At 38.5% G+C, this 24,482-nt stretch overlaps 3 protein-coding genes across 5 annotated transcripts in view; 2 read left to right on the top strand and 1 right to left on the bottom strand.

The window, feature by feature from the left end:
- The window catches only part of LOC143355516 (uncharacterized), a 42,679-nt gene extending 20,953 nt beyond the window's left edge, over positions 1-21,726 (bottom strand). The window contains exons 1-2 of one of the 3 annotated variants that reach the window (XM_076790373.1): positions 21,542-21,726; positions 12,433-15,095 (exon numbers count right to left, since the gene is read on the bottom strand). In XM_076790373.1, coding sequence (XP_076646488.1) covers positions 12,433-13,305 — 873 coding nt within the window. In that variant the 5' untranslated portion in view covers positions 13,306-15,095; positions 21,542-21,726. Of the gene's footprint in view, positions 1-12,432; positions 15,137-21,541 lie in introns of those variants that run through there. The other 2 variants (XM_076790375.1, XM_076790374.1) reach the window with 2 other exon arrangements.
- Positions 1-24,482, top strand: part of LOC143355506 (dynein axonemal heavy chain 1) — a 114,290-nt gene that overhangs the window by 42,357 nt on the left and 47,451 nt on the right. The gene's annotated exons all lie outside the window — the stretch shown is intronic.
- On the top strand, positions 798-3,257 carry LOC143355513 (cytochrome P450 9e2-like). Its single transcript, XM_076790366.1, has 2 exons — positions 798-1,601; positions 2,046-3,257. Exons 1-2 carry the CDS (start codon positions 813-815, stop codon positions 2,811-2,813), a joined length of 1,557 nt encoding a protein of 518 aa, XP_076646481.1. The 5' UTR covers positions 798-812; the 3' UTR covers positions 2,814-3,257.

Here is a 24,482-nt window from a genome sequence, read left to right as displayed (position 1 = left end):
GTTCAATAAATTCGACGATTCAATACCTATGCTATTAGGTTTAATAACATCGTTTTGCATACGCTAATTCCCTCGAACCATCGCTCCATTTCATGTGATAGCAGGTTTCCTCTCGATCTTTGATCGTAGTACATTAATTGTCGGTAACGAGTGAATTTCAATTTCATAATGCATTCTCGTTCATATCACATTTTAATGATACATTTCGTTCGTGACCCAATTTTTTAAAATATATATTTATGAATACATCGATATTTAATTATGACACGTAATATTCACAAGACTCATTCGTACAATCATTACAATTACAGCAGAAAAAAATTACTTGTTAATTAATTCTGTCAAGATTTCAGCATCCCCCGAATATGTCGACTGTCAATCATAATTGATTGGCGCAACTTGTGTGCGCGTGGAAAAATTAAATTTAGCTATAACACATGTATGACATGATAATAAAATATTCGAATAAACAGAATTTACTCGGATAACTATGATCAATGTTTATTCGAACAATACCCAACTCTTTCGAATATCAACACAAGCAACCTAAACTGCTTCCTCAAGAATTTCAAGATTCTCGTAAAGCTATTTCTAACTACTCGTTACATCGTAAGCTCTTCACACGCGACACGCAGATTCTGGAGCCAACGAGCACTCAGCGCTTATCAACGACAATAACGTCAGGAGTCACATGTCCAAGTAGTTTTTATGCCAACGATCGGCGTTGCGTTCCCAGTTGTGCACGGGAATCCATCGCAAGAGGATCCCCAACCAACTATAACCAAAATCGCTCCGACAACAATTCATCAAAAATGGATCCTGTAACAACCGCCCTAGCGGTGGTCCTCCTATGCATATTAGCTTACCGTTTCTTATGGAGCAGAGCCACAGGTTTCGAGGAAAGAGGCATTCAATACATGAAACCATGGCCGATCGTGGGCAACATGGCTCCAGTGCTGTTCCGGAGACAATTCATCGGCAATTACCTACGAGATGTTTACTTCAAGTTCCGAGACCTGAAGTACTTCGGCTTCTACAACCTTGTTGCTCCAATAATCGTGATCCGGGATCCTGAGTTGATCACCTCGATCGCCGTGAAGCACTTCGATCAATTTACTGACCACATAGGATTTGTTAATGAAGAAATGGATCCACTGATGGGCAAGAACCTTTTCGCCCTAAGAGGAGATACTTGGAGGGAGATGAGGAAGTTGCTTAGTCCAGCTTTTACTTCAGCGAAGATGAAAGCGATGTTCAAATTGATCATCGATTGCGCAGAGAAAACGAGTGCCTTCGTTGCTCAGGAGTCGAAGAAAGGACGAGCCTGGGATACGCAGGATCTTTTTAGACGTTATGCGAACGATGTCGTAGCTACCTGCAGCTTCGGAATTGCTGTGGACTCGCTGAAAAATCCGGACAATGATTTCTATAAGCTCGGAAGGGAGACGCTTAATTTCGGTACCTGGGTGTCGCTGAAGATGCTGATTGGCAGGAATTTTCCGACTATTTCCCGGCTGTTGGGTATCAAGATTTTTGGGAGCAGGCCCAGGAAGTTCTTCACCAAGGTTGTTGCTGAGACTACTAGGATGAGGGATGAGAAGGTGAGTTTTGAGTTGATGTGGTTCACTTGGGAGTTTTGGTGATGGTTGAGTGTTTGTACACTGTAAATTAGTAGCTTGATAATGTGTTTAGTATAGTAGATCGATTCGTAGACTAATTAGCTTAGTAGCCTGATTAGTAGATTGATTAGCAGCGTGCTTAGTTTTCCAGAATTCATACATGTACATTTAGTACATCTTGTACATCTTATGTTTCTACTACGGGGTGAATCTTCAAGCCTTAATCTATGTCCAAGTTTATTGCTGTACGATTGTTTTCTAAGAAATTGTACAACAGGTGGAATATCGTCAATAAGAAATTTTATGTTCAAATACTTGTTGGATCCACTGTACATATCTCAGAATTTATGCAACCAAAATCGTGCTCACCTAATCAACCGACTTAATCACCGTACATTAACTTAATCTTTCTGCTTCGATGACCAGGGTATCCAGCGACCAGACATGATTCAGCTAATGATGGACTCTCGTGACAAGGACGGGAAGCGCCTCACTGTCGACGACATGACAAATCAAGCATTCGTGTTCTTCCTGGGCGGGTTCGACACAACGGCATTAATGATGTGCATGGTCGCTCAAATGATCGCCACCAACCCGGAAGTTCAATCGAAAGTCTTGCTCGAAGTAGAAGAAGCACATCGCAAAATGGCAGAGGGTCAATCAACTTATGACGTGATCAAGGAAATGACCTACATGGACGCAGTCGTAGATGAAACCTTGCGAATGTATCCGATAGCAACATTTCTCGACAGAATCTGCGTGAAAGAGTTCGAACTTCCTCCGGCAAAACCGGGTGCTAAACCCGTCAAGGTCAAACCTGGAGAGTCGCTATGGTTCCTCCCAAATGGCCTACACTACGATTCTAAATATTATAAGGATCCTGAGAACTTCAGGCCAGAGAGATTCCTAAACGGCGAAGTTCCGCCGAATGCTTATCTTCCGTTTGGTTTGGGTCCTAGGGTATGCATTGGTAACAGGTTTGCCATAATGGAGGCTAAGACATTGTTCTGCCTTTTGCTGAAGGATTGCGTCATCGAAGCTTGCGAAAAGACGACTGTACCTCTGAGGTTTAGCACGAAGACTATAATGCTACTTCCTCCTAATGGCTACTGGTTGAATATTAGGAGCAAGAAGGATGAGTCTGAGGCGAACGGCGATGTTGCTGATGCAAAGGCTAATGGCACTGTTTCTTAAAGTTGACAAATTGTACGTTGACGTAGTTGAGTGCAGAGAATCGTTATGGGTAAGGATAAGCCGTATGGATTTTAAATGAAAGATTGAATTACAAGACTGAACTTGTTAACGATAGTTAAGCTTCGTACGTTGTTTGAACAGGTTTCAGTATTTATAATGTTATAAATACTGTTGTACTTAGAAAAATCTACAGAGCGATTCCAAATAATAAACATTTGTACAATTTCTTATAGTTAAAGCAGAATAAACTGTCGAAGTTGAAAAATACCCAATGTACCTACATACGTTGGCGATGCCGTTTGTTTAAATCTACTTAAGTATTCTTATTGTTGTAAAAAAATTTAACGTTGCATTGAGACGAGTCCACGAAATCGTATCGTGTATCATTCGCATAACATTCGCAGTTGGGGCAGAAAAAAATAAAAAGCAGCTGTGTTTTCGTTATTTTCTCGAATGCGTTTATCAATTTGTAAATGTACATTTGTAAAATGCTGTTCTTCTAAAATGTCAAAAAAAAAAAGTATGTTTTGAACCTGTCATGATAAGATGAAAGGATTTGCTCTGCCGCACTCCAGCGCCCTCTGATATGCCGCACGGTTGGGGCACCCTCGACCCTGTGTTTCATAATTGACTGACGTAATTATGTCTGTGCAAGTGATGAAACTAAGATCAATGTTCATTCGTTCGAAGTTTTTCGAATATCAATACAAGTAACGGTACAGGTTGCTACGTTTCCACATCGGTATCTCTCCTTTACAACATCATGGAAATAGGAAACGTTCCTGCGACTTGATGAAACAACTCTCTACTCCCCTCTACACCCCAGGAGATGCCAACACTGTATTTGTTTAAAAAAGCTATTAACTAGAACTTTTCAGAGTTCGTCGTGGTAATAGGTAGAAAATTCGTTGTTTGGGAATTTAAACGTTATGACAAACGCAATAACAATTTATTACTATGGTAACAAAAAAAAAAAAAGAGTATCATCTGACAACCTGTACGGCGAAACAATTCGTCAAACAGCTCAAGTAAACACGGCGAAGGTTCTGAACGTTCCGGTTCGTTGCCGTCTTGAAAAAAGAAAAACGTTGACGGTGGACGCGTAGAAAAATATCCTGCCGAAGAATTTTCCTTGGAACGGCGAGAAGCTAACAGTAATGATCTGTCGTAAACCTCTCTATACAGAACAGCCCCGGGACGGTACATAAACAAATCGAAGCCTATCGTTACGTCTGTTGATCCCCACCTCGGCCGCTCCCGTAGGCCCAATGTTTTGACGTCGAACGTTACACGCTGCATAGTATGTCTGACCGCTGTAGCCAATATTTCGAATGATTTCACGCATTCAATTGACGAATCGTTTCACCGTACAGATTGTCAGATGATACTCTTTTTTTTTTGTTACCATAGTAATAAATTGTTATTTTGTTTATTATAACGTTTACATTCCTTAACAACGTATTCCCGACCTACTACCTAAAAATTGTTGAAATAAAGAAACGTTAAAACAAGTTGTTGCGTTAAGAGTGTGTCTTTCTCCTTTAACTATTTTTTGGACATGTTTAAACATTCATACGGCTATAAATCAAAATATCGTTGGATTCGGTAGAGTCTATAGGGTGATTCTACACATGAAACATTATTATAGCTTTTACGGTTGAAGCAAAAAAAAAATTGTCCAATCTAAAGGTGTGTGTGTGCGCGTTATTAACTTAGGAACGAGTCTTTTCCGGCACCTAATATTTCCCCAGCTAGAACGAATTTTCCTTGATCCCCGGCGATATTTCTCTATTACCAGGCACGAGGAAGGTTTAACCCGTCCGTATCCGTACGCGACTTGCCTCACATAGTGATCGCCTAACGGATAATCCTTCTATCACTGCGACAATATCCCCCGCGAAAGTGTTATTGTCGCGCGCGTGACAGTGGCTCTGCTTTTAGCCACGTGGAGTTATGCAACTCACATTAGTGACACGACGTTATATCTGTTGCCTTAAAATGTTTGAAAAATCAACACTCATTATTTTTCTCGCTATGTCTACCAATTTAAATTGTCTTAAACCTTTGTCCTATAACTTTGATGAGAAACGGAAAAAAAACTGTTACCAACTATGACGGGATACTGTAGACTGAAAGGAAAGTATGATTCTTATTAACCCTTTGCTGTCGAATGCCGCGTCATCATACTCTTATTTATTAGGTCGAATGTCACCCCTAAGCCGCAAATATATTTTGCTTATGCATGTCAATATTAAATATACATTATCTGTAAACTGTTTTAGAAATTTAAATTGTAGTAATAATAACGAACATTTGCAAGTCAGCGTACAACACAAATTATATTAACCGTTACTTTTTCGCTATCCCTTTCACATTAATTGCATGCAGTGTTCGGTGTCAGTACATGCAGCGCAATAACCAGCCCAAAAACCAAACCATATTATTATTCTCAAAAACAACAAAATAATTTCATTGGACACAATATTTTTTACTGAATATTTTTACTTAACTTTTTAGTATATAATCTCGTTTTATACAAAACATATATTCGACCCAGCGAGAAATATAGTTGAAATAATTCTCGACCGCAAAGGGTTAATACATACTGAGTTCTGCAGGTGTTTTTAAGCAGATTATGTTGCAATGTTCGTAAACATGTTCGCTATCTAGTATTTTCTGCGAGAAAAAGGAAAAGAATTCGTTAGCAACTGTGGCGATTTAGTGAAGGCAGTATTTTTCTGATTTATTCTGGCTCGTGTAGAAGTAATTAGCAGACCATTGATGTTTGTGTACAATAAATATTGTCTACATTAATTGCAAGATACAGGAACTACATACGCGTTTCTTTCTTCTTCTTTTTAATTATTTTAATGAGCCAAAAATAATGCGACAATATGTTCTAACTACTCGTTTTTATCAAAAACACATAAAATCCTTAAAAATTCTTCAAATACAGGTTAGACCGAAAATCGTTGGCCGTTTATTTTTAAAAAATTCCTACGACGATGAGAGATAAACTATCGTAGAAAATGTTCAAAAGTCTACGTTTTCTTATACAGTTTAGTGACACACAGGCTTCCTTGCGTAGCGTATGCTCTCGGTACGGAAAGATGCCTCGACGTAGGACATTTTCTTTTTACGCCGAAGGGCACAGCGTGTGCGGCCGATCTCGAGGGGGCCAATAAAGGTGACAAGTGCCAGAGCCTTGGCTGTCACGGTTAAACGCTTTCCAGCCTTTGCGTTTCTTATAAAGGACTTTCCTTTCTTTTACTTTCCCAAGACGAATAGGGTGTTTTCCCTCGCCCCCTTGTTCTCGGGACGCCCTTCGTGCGTCCAAGAAAACGGACAGATTGTCTTCGAGCATTTCTCCCGGCGTTTCCTTTCCTGTCGCGATACCTACAGTATTATTTTTCGAACTTCTTTACGCACGACACGAGTGCTTTTCGTTACGTTGTTTTATTGTTATTGCCATTGTTGTTACAGTTACAGTTGACGTTCGAATATTAAAGTTTATTATATGTTACACATTATTCGATGTTACTAATCCCAAACTTGCATCTCATAAAATTTGCACGTGCTACAAACCTGCACAAACGCGGTACATGAACGCGAGGGAGCATAAACGGAGCCATTTGCAACCATTCTCTGTAAGTCGTCGGCTCAGACGAACGTATAGAATCGTCGTTGGTACAGTCAAAGGTAGGGAATGTACGCTTTGTACATTCTATATCTTACTTGCTATCTTCAAAGCAAATGCACAGTATCTCGGATTTACGTGACGTATAGCAAAAAAGCAGGAAAAATCTTGCAAAAATGAACTGGCGTCAGTCGGAAAGAAGTATAGGATGCTCAGTTAATTTCTGATTTTTGCGAATTCTGTCGGTGGTTATTTGACTGCGAATACATACAGAAATGAGAGTTTGTTTTATTGCTGGTCCGGTAGAGTCATCGTGTTAGAAGGCGAGATCGATCAGGCGAATCTCGGTCCCGCTCAGTACCCTAACTTATTTAGGTTCTTTCGGTCTCCCGTGAGCAGGGTTTGCGACCGGTCACTCTGCTTTTTGCCCCGGCAAAGTGTCAGTCTCGTTTATTTCGGTCTAAGGAGGATGATTCAGCCGACACACCTACGCATCCGAAAATTCGAGGGCTAATGGACACGACGCCTATTTCGAATGCATGGGTTTCTCTGTCTCCGGTTCCCTAGTCACATCGTGTTACGGAAAATGGTTTCTGTTTTTCTTGCCGGCGAAGAAAAACACGGTGACATGCAAACCGAGAGACGTCCCGATCACCACGGAACGGTGGTATCATAGCAATCGTTTAGGTAAACGAACATCTGTTCACATTTGTTTATACAAGCGAAATAATTTTCAACCATTGAACGTGCAAAGTTAAGGACACAAGTGGTGCGCTTGAGATGAATCGTTTGTTACTCTATGCCCAATGGATATCTTCTTCGGTATTTTTTTTTTTTACGACACCTTGCATATTTTCTTCTGTATTCTTTTAAAGCGCCAAAATACGAATCCAATGACTGCCATGCCTATAGCATTTCGACGAATCAATCTTCAGATATTTGTGTCTATTTATTAACAAGATTTGAAGGTCGCCGATTTTTTTTATGCGGAACCCTATGTATTTTCTTGGGCATTCTTGTAGAGCATGAACAGACGAGTCCAACGACTACCATCACTAGACTGTTCCGATTATTTCGTCTCGAGATATTTCTGTCTGAAAAGTAACATAATCGATGCTTTCAAACTCGGATATCTCGAGAATGGGTAATCCAAACGATATAGTTATTACAGTCGTTGAATTCGTCTTTTCATGATCTACAAGAATATTGACGATGATATACAAGGTGCCACTAAAAATAAAAAATACCGATGACACTTGAAATAGTACACCGTTGTTTTGAGAAGATTTTTCATATCACCATAGTTAAGTCAGATATTTAGACTAATTTAATAGGATATATACGGTTGATTTTAGGAAACTTCTCGGGAACTGTAATCCGAGTTAACGTTTTGGAGAATCGAGATATCTCTAAAGGCGGGTCACAATACGAAACTTTTAACTCGTGGTGTGTAGAGTTCCCTCGACAAGCTATTGCAAATACGTTCCGAACTAGTTCGCACGAGAGCTCCACTTGCATCTGGCTTTGACAGCCTTTCAACCGTATCATACACTCGCTTCGGTATAATCTCTATGCAACGATGCGCATTCTATTCTATTCGCCACCAAAATGCTTAATGATTGCGTCATAAAAACCGGCCGCAAACAAAACAGAATTGAAATGGTGTTGTCACGATTTTCACTGACCACCGAATCATAATTACTAAATGACCATTTAAATTCAGTCGAACCTCTTTGCAACGAACCTTTGCATTGCGGACGAATTTATAACGACTCTATAATTAGTGAATTCATTCCTGCGACACGAGGTGTTGTAACTTGCCCAACAATGCCGTTTTACGCAAATTTAATCGTGTAAACAGTTTATTGTACTGTCCTAAATAAATATCTGGTGCAAAACCGACCACACTGTTGTGACAATGAGAGACACGACGATAAAGGCATTGATACAGTGTACATTCAACACTAAGGGTCGATGCACATCTCACAGGTCGGCAAGCAAAAAGTATTTTAGGGTCCGAGAAAGCCTGTCAAAGGAAAACACAAGGAAGTGGCCAAAGTATTGATAAACTATGGAGCTATTGTTAATGCTAAGACGCTTCTACATAGTGCAGTCAAAGGGTCCGAGAAAGCCACTTGACAGGGTTCGAGATGCTCGGAACAAGGACACAGCGTTTCGTCTGCTACCACAACCCCAGGGGTATTTGTTTAAAAAGCTATTAACAAGAATTTTTCAGAGTTCCACAACTCATTCTATTCGCATCATCTTCGCATTATAGCTGACATACAGAATTTGATCTAGTAATGGAAAAATCATGCAAATAGAACGAGTTGTGGTTAGGTCGTGGAGAGGTCGGAGAGGGCCACGTATACGAAAATCCAAGAGTAGCTTTCAAAATTGAAAGCTCACCTTACATATGTATGACCAGAGTGAGCACCTGTTTTCTCTCTCATCTCCACGGCGTGTTTACGAAAAATTGTAAACAGACGCCGCGTCGCGCCGGAACAGGCTTACCTTGCCACGGAGCGGCAATAAATAAATAAACATGTTCTTCGAGAGTGGAAATCAAAATAAATACAAATGCATGAAATCTGCTGTTTAGAAAAATAATTAAAAATAATTTACTCAGTCAGTTCACGTAAAAGATGTATAAACGAAAGAACAGATTACTTAATCGACAAGTCCATTAGATAGTCCAAAAGCAAAACTACCGGAGGCGAAAATAGGGAAATATTTGTGTTGTTTTCATTTATGAAATTCGTCTGGGGATTTTTCATTTGATTGCATAGAGATTGCCATGGTATTCATCGGGTCTCGAATACCTTCGAGCTTGTTATTATAGTTTTCGTCGAAATCGATAAACTATTTCCAGAGATACTCGAACCTCGATTCTCGCGCGTGAGAATGCGATGATCTAGAAACAGATTTTTTCCTGTCAAAACTCAATTTTTCAACATCGATATTTCACGAACATTTTTTCTCTAAAAAAAAACCACTGTCTTCGATTCTGTTGTACTTCTTTTGCAAGGGGTGATTCCTGAAGAGATTTGACAAAAAACACGGACCAATCAGAACGTAGCTACTACGGACGGATTCCCGCTCGGCCAATACCAACGCCGTGTTCAGCGGAACCTGTGCTCTGATTAGTCCGTGTTTTTCGTTAATAACTCGTTAAAAAAACCGCGGAGAAAATTTTTGCAAAGGAAAATGTTAGTTCAAATCACCACAGGAATCGCTCCTTTCAAGGACATACATTTTTGGGACACTCTGCATAAAGAGAAACCGTTTGAATAATGAACATAGGAAGTAGATGGTCGCTCTACTGCAATTTATAATTTCGGTGAACAGTAAAATAGTTTTTATGGTACCATTTTTAAAAATAGTGTTGTTGATCTCTAGTTAGAGACACATATTTTCGAAAGTTCCGAGAGCGCCTATGCACAGATGCAATATCGACGAACAAAACACTATTAGAGATGTCCTCTCTCTGACACCATACAGAGTTGCCAGAGTGGATTCGCTTTGAAACGGGAAGCCTCAGCTCATCAAGTCGTTTCATAGTTCGAAATTCTAAAAAATTAAATTAACTAAATTATGAAACTGCACTGTCCCTCGAGCTGATTTAATGCATTTACTTCGAACGTATTCTGATTTTATGAGAATCTAAATCATGAATTTCGGACAATCTACGAAGCAGATGAATTCCAATGAATTTTCAACTGCGAATGATTCACACATTCGATATTCCACGAAATTTTTCCATTACATTCACAGTGGTGGTCTTGATCATGTTTTCGTTTTGTACAATAGGAGGTGCGACTTTCACATTTTTTTTTTGTTTTGCAGAATATCTAGTACGATTTTCCCATTTTTTTCTGCACAACAGCAAGGAACATTTTCAGATACTTTTACACAATATCCAGTGCGATTGTCACATTTTTTTTGCACTACTACAAGCCGATTTCTCGCATTTTTTTATTGCAATATCAAGTGCAATATTTTATATTTTCCTTGTACAATATCAGGTGCGAATTTCAAAGTGTTCTCTTGTAACATCTAGAACTATCATATTATTTTTCCTACCGTTGAGGATAATTTTTACATTTTTTTGTACAAGATCTTGAAAATTTTTCGCTTTTATGTCGCGCTAAACGAGCTCGGTATTGAATTACACTGCAGCCGACGCATAGCGATATGCAAAAGTTATTATTACAGAAATATGATGGGGATCCAGGTTGGTAAAGCTACCGGGAAAATGTTTGTTTTTGTTTTTTTCAAAATGCTTCGTACTCATGCGAAACACCCCATACATTGTAAACATGTAAACAGAGTAGTTGTACATTGACGAAATGCCGGCTTTTCATTTATAGGAAACAAGAACCCGCGAAATACGAGCCACTATGGAACACGAGTCTAAAAGATATCAGAATTTAAAAACACAGTTGATACAAACCTGAACATCCGTACATTGAAACAGTTATAGAACGTTTTAACGAGTTCTATACAAAGCATGGACCATAGCACAGTTGTAGAAAAGGTTTCCATAGCAACAGTAATTCCAGAATAATAGTACATCACCATACCACATTAAATGCTGCTCATTAAAAACACCGCTCTTCCGACACGCTTCATGTAATATTCGAACAAGTGTAGGTCCGTTATTACCGACGTCAATGATCATTATTCATGCGCACGGCCGCCATTGTTAAGCAACAATTCCAATCGTCGACGAGCTTTCAGTTCGCTTCTCAAGTTGATTGTGCCATCAAGGGCTCACGTACTCGATTTATCGTTTTCGGTTTATTTGTCTATTCGCGGGCGAACGCTTCAAATCACGTATTCGTGCAAATGATCGTAATTAAATAGCACTCGGCCTGTCTACAGCGATTACGATCGGCCGTTGATCAAATTTTACGCGACAGCTCTTCTTCGGGAAATTCAACACTACCGATTTGCACATTGATTCGATACGCGCAATTGGAACGTGTTAACTATTGGGTAAGAGCAGAAATAAATGCTAACTATTAGGTAAGAGCAGAAATAAAGCACACACATTCACCCTAAATATTCCTATACTACAGAGCTGTTCAGCGTCTGTGCGTACGAGCAGCGATTTTTTTCCCCTAGGCATACACAGAATGGCGGGCACGAAGCCACGCCCCTGCTGGCAAGGCTATATGTATTTGTTACACGCATTGTCACAGCTACGACTGTGCTATGGCCTACCCCCCTCCGCTGAATCATTTGCTCGTAGCTGTGCCCAGTATTGCCAGATCAAGACTTGTTCCCCCACTCCAACTTCCCCTTCTACCGCGCTATTCCCTATGCTTCCGCCGCGGCCCGATCATGTGACACGTCTCATCTCTGTCGCACATATGTACTCCGGTACTGGCAGAGAGAGAGAGAGAGAGAGAGAGAGAGAGAGAGAGAGAGAGAGAGAGAGAGAGAGAGAGAGAGAGAGTAACTTTTTCCTCCCAATTCGTGCCCCCTCTCCTCATCCGGCGACACTAGCTGTGCCCACTGGCATCGGTGGGCGCCATTTACTAAAAGAAGACACAGTCCTGAACTATCACACGATACTATAAACTAGACCCCAATCAGTAATTGCAATCCACTAGACCAAGTGCAAGAATGTGTATCACTCAACTATATGATCATATCCACATTATCTTATTTCACTCCTACCAATCAGACCGGTATTCCGCCCTGTATACCTAAATATTATACATTTAATACACTCAACCTATCTACATCTACCAATACAATCTATCAACACTAATCAATAGGCTGCGGATTTGATGCATTTACGAGAAAAATGGCTAGATCAAATGCAAAACATTGAAAGTATATGAAGGTTTTAAGAAACACTGTTACATTATTCTTAAAATGCTTGAAAAAAGACTTATTTATCAATTAAAGATTATTTTGCATAAAAATCCGCAGACTACCAACCAACGAACAATCTCAAGGGTAAAGACTTACCGGAATCTGGTTCAAGTTGATGTCCGACCGTTCCCTGCTCGGGCAATCGGTGCAGGCCGATGGGGTCTCGTTGAAACGTTTGCTGAACTTGAGCAGATTCCTCATGATCATGGTGTTCATCACGATGATGAGCACCAGCGGCGCGATCAGGCTGACGATACTGTCAATAATATTGATAATCTTCATGGTCTCCATGTACTCGCTCTTGAGGTCACAGTACTCCTCACCGTCGCGCGTCAGTACCACGCCAGCGGTGACGAACGAGTACGAGTGACTAGCCAATGCTAGAATCACTAGGACAAGAACAATGGCCTTGGCCCTAGCAATAGTGCAGATATGCGGCCGATGCAGCGGATACTGCACCGCGATGAACCTCTCGACCGTGAATGCAACTATCAGCCAGACACTTAACGAACTGCAAACTGCACTTACATAAACCAACGTCTCGCACCAGCCATCTTTATTGAACACCTTCCAGCCGAGGGTATTGTTCAGCCATACCAGCAACAACGTTATTAAAAATCCAAAATCCGCCGTGGCCAAAGCTGCCAGGTAATAGCTCGAGCTGCGAATCCTCAAGTAGGTGTTTAAAAACACTATGCAGGACAGTAAATTACCAACCAGGCCCAACAGAATGATCGCCGGGATGTAGTACTGATGAAAAAAGTCCAGGAGGAAGTATAGCGAGTGGCAAGCCTCGGGAACCTTCTCTTCGTACTCCAGATTAAGCTCGTAACTGCGGTTCTTGAAACCATAGTGCGTCAGATTCGCGACTGTAGATGGCGTCGCCGACCGTCGGATTCGAAACAGATCCAATGAGCTGTCTTCGTGACATCTGGGGCTCAGAGTCAAGGTGGAAGTTATCGACAGCATGTTGAATTCGTTGCTTCGCTGAGCTTTGTTCTTTTGTGAATCTCTGATGGAATATTATAGTCTCGATAGAGGGTTCTCCTTGATTTGTTTACGTGGCGAAGATTATGGCTGCGGTTCGGCGGATGTTACTGTTGATGGAAGTAGAGTCATTGCTTTTGGATTCCCAGAGGTTAGCTTGCTCGAGGTGCTGGGATGTTTGCTTGCTTTCGACTGTAGGATGTTTGCTTGATTTTGAATTTAGGATGTCTGCTTCCTTCGCACTCTAAAATGTTCTTGCTGGTGGTAACTATAACATGATGAGACGTCTTTGTTTTGTTTGGTGAGTCTGTACTTTTTGGTCTCGGAAAGGTACTGATGTTGGCGGTCCTATGTCGTAGAGGATCTCAAGCTCCGTAGAAAAATCCTAGTGGTAGATGGTTTCAGGCTTCATAGAAGAATCCTGGTGAATTTCAGGCCTTGTAATAGAAGTATAGCGGATTTCAGGATTTTCAGAAAAATCCCAGTGGATTTCAGGCTTCTTAGAAAAATCCTAAAGGATTACAAGCTCCGCAGAAAAATCCTAGTGGATTACCGCCCCTGCAAAACAATCCCAGTGGATTTCAAGAGTCTTAGAAAAATCCTAGTGGATCCCAGGCCCGGTAGGAAAATCCTGATAAATCTTAGAGTCCATATTCGATCTTCCATACAGTATGATTGCATAGACCAATCCTTCCATCGATGAAGCGAACCACACACTCGACTCTCTAAACTCTAGGGCACTTCGTACAACTATCTCCGACCGGAACTTCACCACGGTAGGATCCTAGACCGTCTTGTAGAGGCTCCTTGAGGCTCTTTATACCATCAACTGCTTTTACAAGCTCCGATTCATTTCGAGATTGCCGCGAAGAGTTCTTCTGTCCTATGTATCCACCTCTCGGCGTTAGAAGGATGATAAATAAAGCTGCCGTTAATTTACATGCGCGACCTTCGGCTCCTCGTTCACGTAACTAGTTGCTGCTTCCGATTACTTCGAGGCCGAACTGTTCTCGCATTCATTAACTGCCTCTGTTATTCCGGATGTCGTCCGCAGGTGATGTCCTCGTCTGAGATCCTGAAACGTCTATGAAGCGTTATCACTTTTGCTGAACTCGGCGATGCTCACTTTCCTGAAGTTATGGTTATATTATTATCGTTATGTTGTTCTTTGTGTCACTGTTTTGTTTCTTTTGCATCGTTGCATTGTTTTCTAGGCTGATACATTGTTTTAAGGTCACATTAACAATCTTCACTGACTGGTATTATTGTTCCATGCGTTGTTATATCGGTTTTTAACAATTGATACTGGCTATTCTTAATAATAATATTATTTTTAGATTGTCCTTTACGTCGTCGTAGTGTTCTTAATATTGTTATATGAGTTTTTGTGTCGTTATATTGTTTTCTAGGACACTTGTTTAACAATTTTCACTGACACCATCCATGACACAATTGTTCTTTATAACCAGCCTTTTAGAAATTTTTATTGCATACTAATAGTAATGAATTATTGTTATAAATTGTTCTTCATTGCTTCTTTTTTACATTGTTCTTTCCTTTGCTTAATTAATAATTTTCACTGACCCCTGCAAATATTATTTGTCTCTGTGTTATTGATAATATTGTTTTCCAACAGTTCTTTGTCATATTATTCCTATTTCACGCCGTTACATTGTTCTTTTGTTCTACTAATTAACAATTTTCACTGACTCGCTCGACGACGACTCTGTTCACTGTACTTTTACGTTATTCTTCAATTTAAAATCACCGATCTGAACAATTTCGAAATCGATAGGACAGTTTACGAAGAGAGTATGTCAACCTGGAAATATCGGGAATGATTGACATTTTCTTTGAATACGTCCTGCTGAAAGTATTCCGAGAAATTGTCGAATTTTTTCAATAAAAATTTACGTAGCCGAGAGAAATTCTTTAAACATTTTTTTCTCCAGGAAAATGATTAACATTTTATACAGCTTGTTTACGGAATCAGTGAATTTTCTCGTGAATTTTCACACCGATTTTCTACGTTAAAATTTTGAAAGCAACATTTCAGAATCCGTGGTTACCGTTCGAATAGTGGACTGCTATAACAACACATTTTTACAATAAACATATTTTAGTATTATGATGTACTTTGTGCAAAGGCAGCTTCAACAAAATTCAATGACATTATTAAATTTCGTTTCGAGCTCATTTTTACAATACAAATGTTTTCATATCACTTTGTGCAAAGGCAACATAATCAAAATTCATTTCGAAGGGAAACTTTATATTTCAAACTATAGAAATGTTTTGCATTCCGACTAAGAAACCTACTACCTACACAAGTGTACTTTGCTAATGAGAATTCCGTAAACGTTTCTAAATGTAATAGAATTTGCTTAAAACGGTATAAACATTTAAGCACGTTTGACAATGTTTAAAGCAATGTTTCGCGTAATTAAAGAAGCACCTCTACTTTGACGTATGTTAAATTTAGAACTTCTTAAAAATCTGCAATGAAGAGTTAAAAAATTGCTAAACAGATTCTTCAATACAAACAGTAACAATTTTAATTGTTGAATGTCAAGTCAACCCCCGATTTTTCGATCTAATAATTTCTTCTGTAATTATCGACGACATGATTGTTGTGTTGGTCACAATTGAATGACACAATTTTGTGTTAGAGCGTAAAAATTAATTTGTGGAGAAAATATTTACGAAATTAAACTCATAATGCTTTTATATCTCCGAAAAGAAATATTTAACAACAAAAATATTAAAATATTTAACAACAATTATCGCAGTTATGTGAAATATTTTCGAGTTGCCAAAATTACAAACATCATTTATACATTCTTAAATGTTTATACCGTTAGAAAATAATATACCGTCGTGTTTGGGAGAGTCTGTAGAATCATTCAACATAATAAATATTCGTATGGCTTTTACGATTAAATCGGAAAAATCTCTGAAAGTTGAAAATTCGGTCATGATTATTGAATTATTGTCGTAAAAGCGTTCGCTTTAAACTCTGTTTAAAAATGTTTCAATGTTCACGATGTTGAACAAAAAAATACTGTCGTAATCTGTAGAACCTGCTGAATGATTCCACGCAAAGAACATTCATTTAGCTTCTACAGCGAAGGCACAAAAAATTCTTAAATTTACGAATTCAGTACAATGACGTGAAAATTTGCGGAAGCAGTTGGGAGGAGTTTAGAGTGCCGGCTCGAAACGAAAGACAAATTTCGAGTCTATAATTATCTTGCGAGCTAGCTGAACAGCGAACGGCGGCATTTCGTTCGATCTCATAAAAAATCTTACGTTTATCTACTGCCTGTACACAGTAATGATGGGAAACTTTTGAAAAGACTTTTTGAATATCGAACCATAATTTGGATTTTTTTTAAAAGTAGAGTGTTAGAACAATTAGTTTATTACTTGTCATGAGTAAGGAATCTTGAAAAAGTTGCAATAAGTCGGAATTGCAGAGAAAATACTAAAGTTGTTTTTAACAACTTCTTTTGTGGGCCTATATTGAAAATTTAAAAAATACCGCGTTACTTTTTATAATATACCATGAAAATTAACAGAGTATTAATTACACATAGTAATTACACATAGTGCTTAATATTAACTATTAATAAATAAAAATGCAGTCTTTAACAAACAAAAGTATCGTGTTAGCATTTTATAGTAACTTTGTGTATGTTAAAAAATTCACCAGATATGCAGACAGATATTAGTTTTTGCCAGGCGATTCTCAAAATTGTTTAAAAGGTTGATTTTTCGAGCGAGTGTCCTTGAAACGCTGTGAAATATTTATTGACTCACGTTGCATCACCATAGCAAGATTTTTCAATTTGTTACTGTGGTTCCGAGGAATATAAAAATTTATCGATTATGCGAATCGGAAGGATATGTCTTTTTTATGGGTACACGACTGGTAGTGGTCGCTTTCTCAGAATTTGCAAGAAAAACATAAATAACACTAAACCTACCAAGCGTTGAAACTAATTTGAACTATTTACCAATTGATCAAATTCTAAATCCCAAAACACGAATTTTCAAAAAAGATACACTATGGTATTCAGTTCAGGTACTGACCCAATATTTTTGCGACATACTGAATAATTAAATAAAGAAAAAAAAGATCATGGCGAACTTCCCATGTTGTAAATCAACAAACAGCCGCGATTTATCGATCCACATTGTATACCGTCGGGAAGAAGATGGAGCCGAAGGCCAGCGTGATAATCAAACAGACGCTCGCCGCCGGAATGCAGTCGATTCTCGACGACCCATCGCGAGGCTTACCACTTTCCGGCTCTATTCTCTATCGATCCTTACCCGTCAAAAGAACAGCACGATCAACCACCTCTATAACTTCCTTTCGGTCGCTAGATTCTACAGCAATTGGCTATTGCACATAAAATTTCGAGGCGCCACTTTTTTTAACATTTTTTTAACGATTTTTTTAAAGAAGTTTGTTACCATCATATATGTGACGTATTTCTGATTTAAACGAGTATAAACATGATATGGTTCGGTGCATATTTGATTGTTTAATTCACAATATGATAGAACATCGATTATTCGAGCTAATCAACGGAACATGAGGGTTTGTATAAGAAAATAGTTACTTTCAATACTAAATGAAATCTTTACCGATTTGTACAATAAATCGTGTTGTATATGAATCGGTTTAGATTAAATTCAGAAGAGTTCAATGTTAAAGGAGTTATGACGTCAACGGTTCGGATAATCGAGGTTCTACTGAATCGTGGCTTATATAAACCAGGACTGCCTGGCCGAAAGTTTCACTCCTAGCATTCGTTTCAGTGACTTGGAAACGCGTTCGCTACGTTAGTACAATTCGTTGTTCACCTGCAGTGTCAAAATGATTTATTAAATGCAATATACGTATACCTCTTCTACGAAATATTAATCCATTTGCATCAGTAGCTTATATATATATACGTGCTACGGACAAACCAGTTTTTATGCACAAAAAAAGTAAAAAAAAAAAAGAAATTGAAACAAAAAAATAAAATAAAATAAAAAAGCACAAAAAAAATATTCACAAACTTTATAAATAGCTATAACAAATAATTTTTTACAACATATCGCAACGGACTGCATAAAAAAAGTCTCACTTAGAAAATATGTCAAAGATTTACGAAATAGTAAATAGAAATAATTTCTTTTTTCCGCCATGAGCCACACAACGCTCCCACCATTCCCCCTCCCCGTTCTCTCCACTATCCGGGGGTAGAGATGCCACGAAGCTCGCTCGCCGAATAGTGCAAAATTGTAACGTGAGCGAAGTGAAGCGGGTCAAAATGAGGTACAGCTACGACTCTCCTTTCCCCTGTGACTGCCTAGCTTTTGGGAAGACACCGGGCCTGTCGTCCACGGTAGGGGTATTTTGCCAAAGATGAAGGTAGGGGAAAGAGTTAAAAGTGGCTCACGAGCCACCAGTTAAGCAGTCCTGACATAAATATAGACCGAATCATATCGTTCTTGTATTCATTCTCATCAGGAAAATATCCCGAATACGTTGATAAAGGTAATACGTTTTCATTAAGAAATGATTAGAAACGAAAATATTGTCATTGGATTAATACAGTAGACTATTGTGGAACTGGATAGAAAAAGTTTAAAAACAAGATATACATATATGTATAATTCATGTGGCGGTGAATGTAAAATAGTATATATACGAAACATTGTTGAAGGAGACTTGCTGTCACAGAAGGTGAAAAGATTTAACCAAAAGTACTACCAAAATCCGATTGTTGTCTAGCTTTCCGTGATTCCGAGCCACAGTTCGCTCCCCAAAATTCGACCTTGGTAAACCCTCTAGTTCTTCGCCCACATTGTAATTGGAATAGTCGGTCCCAAAAGTGTCATCGAGTTGATTCGTAGCTATCGACGCGACGAATCGATACAGTCGCGGGCGATTTCCTGGTCGACTTAACGTCGGTGAAAAGTCAACGCGCAGGAATCCGTCGTATTTCTGACGGTCGACGGTCTCGTCCGGCCGCCGAAAGATTTATGTCTTGGCGCTTGTGGACCGTCAAGGTCGCCAGGGATCGAGATTCCAGCGCAGTGACCCGATAAATCTCGCGAGACCGATGATGCCGGGGATCAAAATCGACGGCTCGGTTCGGCGGTTCAACTCACCTAACACACGCTAACCGTGGCAATCCTTAAGGGATTACACGCAAAACTTTGAAAAACAGGAGAAAAATTCAACCATTTGTTTTACACAGGGGATCTAAACGTTTGTCTTATTTATTGCTGTAGGAAAAAACTTCTCGCGACAAGGTTATGCCGTCCGACGGGGTATATGCGACCATGGAGAGAGTCTTTTCTTATTGTTAATTTTGTACAAAATTTCTAAGTCTGGTATATCTTTTTAATGTCATCTGGTGTTTTTCTTCGATATTCTTGTAGAGAACAAAAAGTCGAATCCAACGACTACCATAACGATACCATTAAGAAATTAATAAAATTTTACTTTTCAAACACAAATATCTCGAGATCGAATGATCACAGTGGTATCGTTGTGGTAGTAGTTGGATTCGTCTTTTCGTTACCTACAAGAACGTGCAAGGGTTCCACATAAAAAAATATCGATGACCTCGAAATCTAGTTAATAAATAAGCACAAACATCTCAAGATTGGGACGGTATGTGTGTCATAGGTATTATATACATTATTAATGCAGATGCAGATTGAAGTAGCTGTGAAAAGCTACCTCTAATGTGTACCAATGCTTCTAATGTCACGAACAAGCTCAACTCGTATCACCCCATTTTAAAAGTTTTTTAAAAGTCTATTTTAGAAAGTGTTTGAATATTAATGGAAGACATGTCTAGAGTCGTGTATGCTCTTGCACGTCTTACTAATACTTGCGATGCAGCTTTTAAGGTATTAAAAAACCGACTTTCAACGAATTTCGTTCACGAATGTCGTGAAAAACACAAAAATTTCAAACATAAGTGTTTACTATTTTTATTCGTAGAAAATGGATTAATATTTGACAACAGAATTTGTAAACAAATATGCAATTTTTCATACATTGTGAAGTAGATAATTTTATCAAAATTTTCTATGTGATTGGATTTGTGACAAAAAGCTACGTGTTTTTTGCAAAAGTTTTTCCCTCTACACCCTTAGTTCCCGAGATATTCACGAAAGCACTTTGCACCCCCAACTACATAAGTCGCTTTCACCCCTAACTTTAACAGCAGTTTTCACCCACTTAGCTTAAACGATTGTCGATAATAGAAATATTTGTCAGACATTTTAATTGCATACAAATTGACGTGTTCGCTTACTTGTTTTTCTTGTACATAGAAGTGCCCCATAATAAATACCGCCATAATGAGTGATCAAATTGTTAAAATCACAGTGAAAACACTGTATTTTATTTTAAATGTGACGGATACGGTTGCCTACAGTGTTGTCAAATTGTATCTTTTCAACTTTCTAAACATGAATATTTTATAGAAATCAAAAATACTCGTTGCCAGGGTTGTATTGAAACATTGATTACTTTCTTTAAAAAAAATCGAAAAAAGAGGAAGCAGTGACTGTATGCCGAAAAAGATTCTAACTTTCGCGAACCATGAGCCGTTTTATCTGGATGCGAGAAAAATTGTTTTTTACACACGTCCACGTGTGCTACAACAGTGTCACAACACGCGGATGACAGTTTTAGAGTGTGGCAATTAATGCAGAGAAGTGTATGACGGCGAATGTATAACTACGTTTGCATCGATGCAACAATACTGTGTTCAGGTAACAAAGTTGCAAACAACAACCTGTAGCGTTTTATCTATAATCCCGATCAATTGCAATTTGTTAACTAAATGGAAACTTCGTTGTGTTAAAACACAATATAGTATACCGATAACAAAGTTGCAAAGAACCTATGGCTATTTGTCCACAATTCCGAACAATCGCAATCTCTCAAAAAATTGTCAACACAATTTATAACTCCACTATATGAATGCAGCATTACAATGTACCGAATAACAAAGTTCCAAGCAACAATCTGTTGTATTTCCCTCGGTAATTCCGACCGATCGCAACCTTTCCAAACTTTGTTTATAAAACTTGTAACTTCGCTATATCGATACAAGAATACGGTGTACAAATAAGACAACTTCAACCAACAACATTTAAAATATTTAAAATATTCACATTGCGATTCGATACATACATACACACGAGGGGTACACATGTCGTAGAAAATTGTTGTTTAGCGATGATCCAAAGTTTGTTTTAGCGAGAAGATTTGACGGGCTCGAGGGTTTTCGCGAGGTGGGACGCGGTCCCGTGCGGTTCAGAGCGGAAAGACGTGAATCGGCGTCGCGACGGAAGCGGAACGGAGGCGTCGCGCGACGGGAAGCGCCGTCGGATAAACTGGAAGCGCGTTCCGCTTTCACACTCGCGTGCACCAGCCCGGCGAAACCCGCTCGCATGCGCTTTGGGCTTTGAAACGAATCGAATCGAATCGCGTCGTACACTCTCCGAGCTCTTATGGGAGTCGGCAGAAAACTACTCATTTCTAAGCTAACCCGTCCTGTAAACACTAACATGCAAAATTTTCCATAGAAAACCATAATCTCATTAGCTTAGTCGCTTTGGAACTCTTTCTACCGATCACCACATACAATCTTCTTAAAAAATCTGCGTCCAAGTTTTGCCATAGGGAACCATCATTTCTAAGCTTATTTACTTTTCGACTCGCTCCATCGATGATCACATACACTTTTCCTCGTATAATGAATAGACAGCATTTTATCATGCAAAATAAACACTTTTTACCTGAATTACAACAAATAGGATTGGAACAGGAATTCATTTTTTTTTTCTCAATGTGCTCAATAGGTTCACAACAATATATTAAATATCATATGATAAAAAAATATAACGTATATATTATTGTATATACAATATAACATATTATAATACTATTTAATTTAATATTATATTTTATATATTTTTAAACTCTTCCGTTTTTACCGTTTGAAATTAAGCCCACTTTAATTTTATTTTAATTCAGACAAGTAACTGCGATCTGTTTTTAAATCTGCATCTAAACCACAACACAAAAGACCACAATTGTTCTGCGACCCGATATATAATAAATCCTAGTCGCAAGGAACGGCACGTGTATTGGCTTTCCCGAGTATTGATTTTATGATTGATTTCGATAGACTTATCGGGTATTTATTTCCACGATCGGAATAATCAACTTTTCCTATTGACTCGGTGAAAATGATTTTTTTTCCCGACCCGATACGATAATGCAATGAGCACAGAAAATCCCGGTTGTGAATACGCTCGTTCATCCTTTCCCCGAGACAATCTCAGCCGTTGTAAACAAAAGCAAACGGTTTTACAGTTTTCCGCATTGATTTGTTTGTCCGTGATTGCTCGCCGGCACGATTCAATCCGCAACTTCCATCTACATCTAAATACAATATCAACAGTGCGTTTTTCGGTAAACAGAAAAAAGCTGCCACGCGCGCTCCGATCTCCATTTTCATAAAGAAATCTCTTTAAATCTATTGCAGATGCGTCGGCACATTTCACCTGTTTGTTTTATGTTTCCGTGAAACAGCATATTTCTAGAAAATATATACAGAATTGATGCGAATGTTTTTCAAGAGGCCGAAACGATTCGAGTTGTTTTCAAATGTTCTTTTGTTCAGCGACATACGTTGAATAGTATTTTATCGAAAATGTTAATTATTTCTCGACGAAACAATTTCTTTTTATCCGTTTTTCGTTGAATAATGGAATGAAACAGCGTTCATTAATTGCTATAGTTTCGCAAGGAAATCCATTCAATGCACGATGTGCCCCAATAAGAAGTGAAACCTAAAATAACTCGTAAACTGTTTATTGAACACAAAAATGTGAAATTTAAATTTTTGCGCACTAATATTGGAAGGTATTAATTTAATTATTTTTTGCATAAATGCATAAATTCCGCTGTCTATTCGATCAGTTACCGTTTCTGGTTGATAATTTTAATAAAAAGCGGAAACTTTTTTAAAAAGCTTTATAAAATTCGAAAACTGATCAACTTTTGTTTAAAATATTTGTTTGTCAGATTATCGCAAGTACTTGAAAAATCGTGAAAAGTGTTATGTTGGACACCCTGTATATTAAAGTCAAATAAATAAAATAGTATTTGTGAATTTATTTCTACTGTGCTCATACCAATTTTCTCAGTGTCTGGAACAGTGTCAGTTTTTTAATATTAATTATTGTGAAAGTGAAAGTGAAGGTGTCCACGTTGTGTTAGACGTTGTGGTTTGCCTAATCGCAGTTTTTCTGCAGATGCCATAACGACGGTGCATAAGGATTCTCCGGGGGTGTTGCTAGATAATTAATTTACCGTTTCGAAATCACAAGATCGATGTGCGGTTGCTAAACTATACTTGGTGGCTCGAGGAAAAATACAGTTTGTTCGCCTGTCAACGCAACAGCCTTTCAGGAGAGTTCTTCGTGTTAACCCTTTGAGGACTATACACCTAATTCCTAAAGTTGCAAACATTATAAATATTGTTTATTTCTCCCACGATTTAAGACCTCGATACACAATCTAGTTGTAGGAAAATATTTGTTTTAAAAAATTCTCGTTCGCATAGGGTTAAACAATTTTCGTTGATCTGTTGCTCTTCGTTCTGATAAACAATTAGTGATCTTAACTAGACCGCAGATTATTAACGACAGAACAGCGAAAACCGTCAGGAGAATTAGCGAAGACTGTTATATTATTTTCAATTTATCAGAATGGGTAGGAGAAGAAATATAATTTTATTTAATCTGAGCTTCATGTATTTATCTACTACGTGTCAAAACTTCTATTTTTTACAACTTTTACGTACGATCAAAAATGGGAATGTGTCGGAAATCTGCGTTTCTTGGAACTTCTTTCGTGTTTGCGATTTTTCTGGTCAGGATCTTGAATAAAAAAAATCGCAAAAAATTATTTGTTACATGTTAGAATGTTTTAGAATTTTTTCGTGCAATCGAATAATGAAAATGTAGTGAGTAAAGGTATTCGGTTTGCCATAGTGCTACCAAGGGGTGAACATTCACTCGGATCTCTTTTTACCATTTTTTTCGTACGATCAAACAATGGG

Source organism: Halictus rubicundus, chromosome 7 (assembly GCF_050948215.1).
Source record: "Halictus rubicundus isolate RS-2024b chromosome 7, iyHalRubi1_principal, whole genome shotgun sequence".
In the NCBI taxonomy this organism is placed as follows: Eukaryota; Metazoa; Arthropoda; class Insecta; order Hymenoptera; family Halictidae; genus Halictus; species Halictus rubicundus.
The sequence above is the reverse complement of the archived record's forward strand: the minus strand, read 5'-3'. Positions and strand labels throughout refer to the sequence as shown.

Coding starts and splice junctions, on each gene's coding strand:
- LOC143355513 (XM_076790366.1), top strand. CDS start 813: ATGGATCCTGTAACAACCGCCCTAGCGGTGGTCCTCCTATGCATATTA. Junction 1,602..2,045: donor CTAGGATGAGGGATGAGAAG/GTGAGTTTTGAG, acceptor TTCGATGACCAG/GGTATCCAGCGACCAGACAT.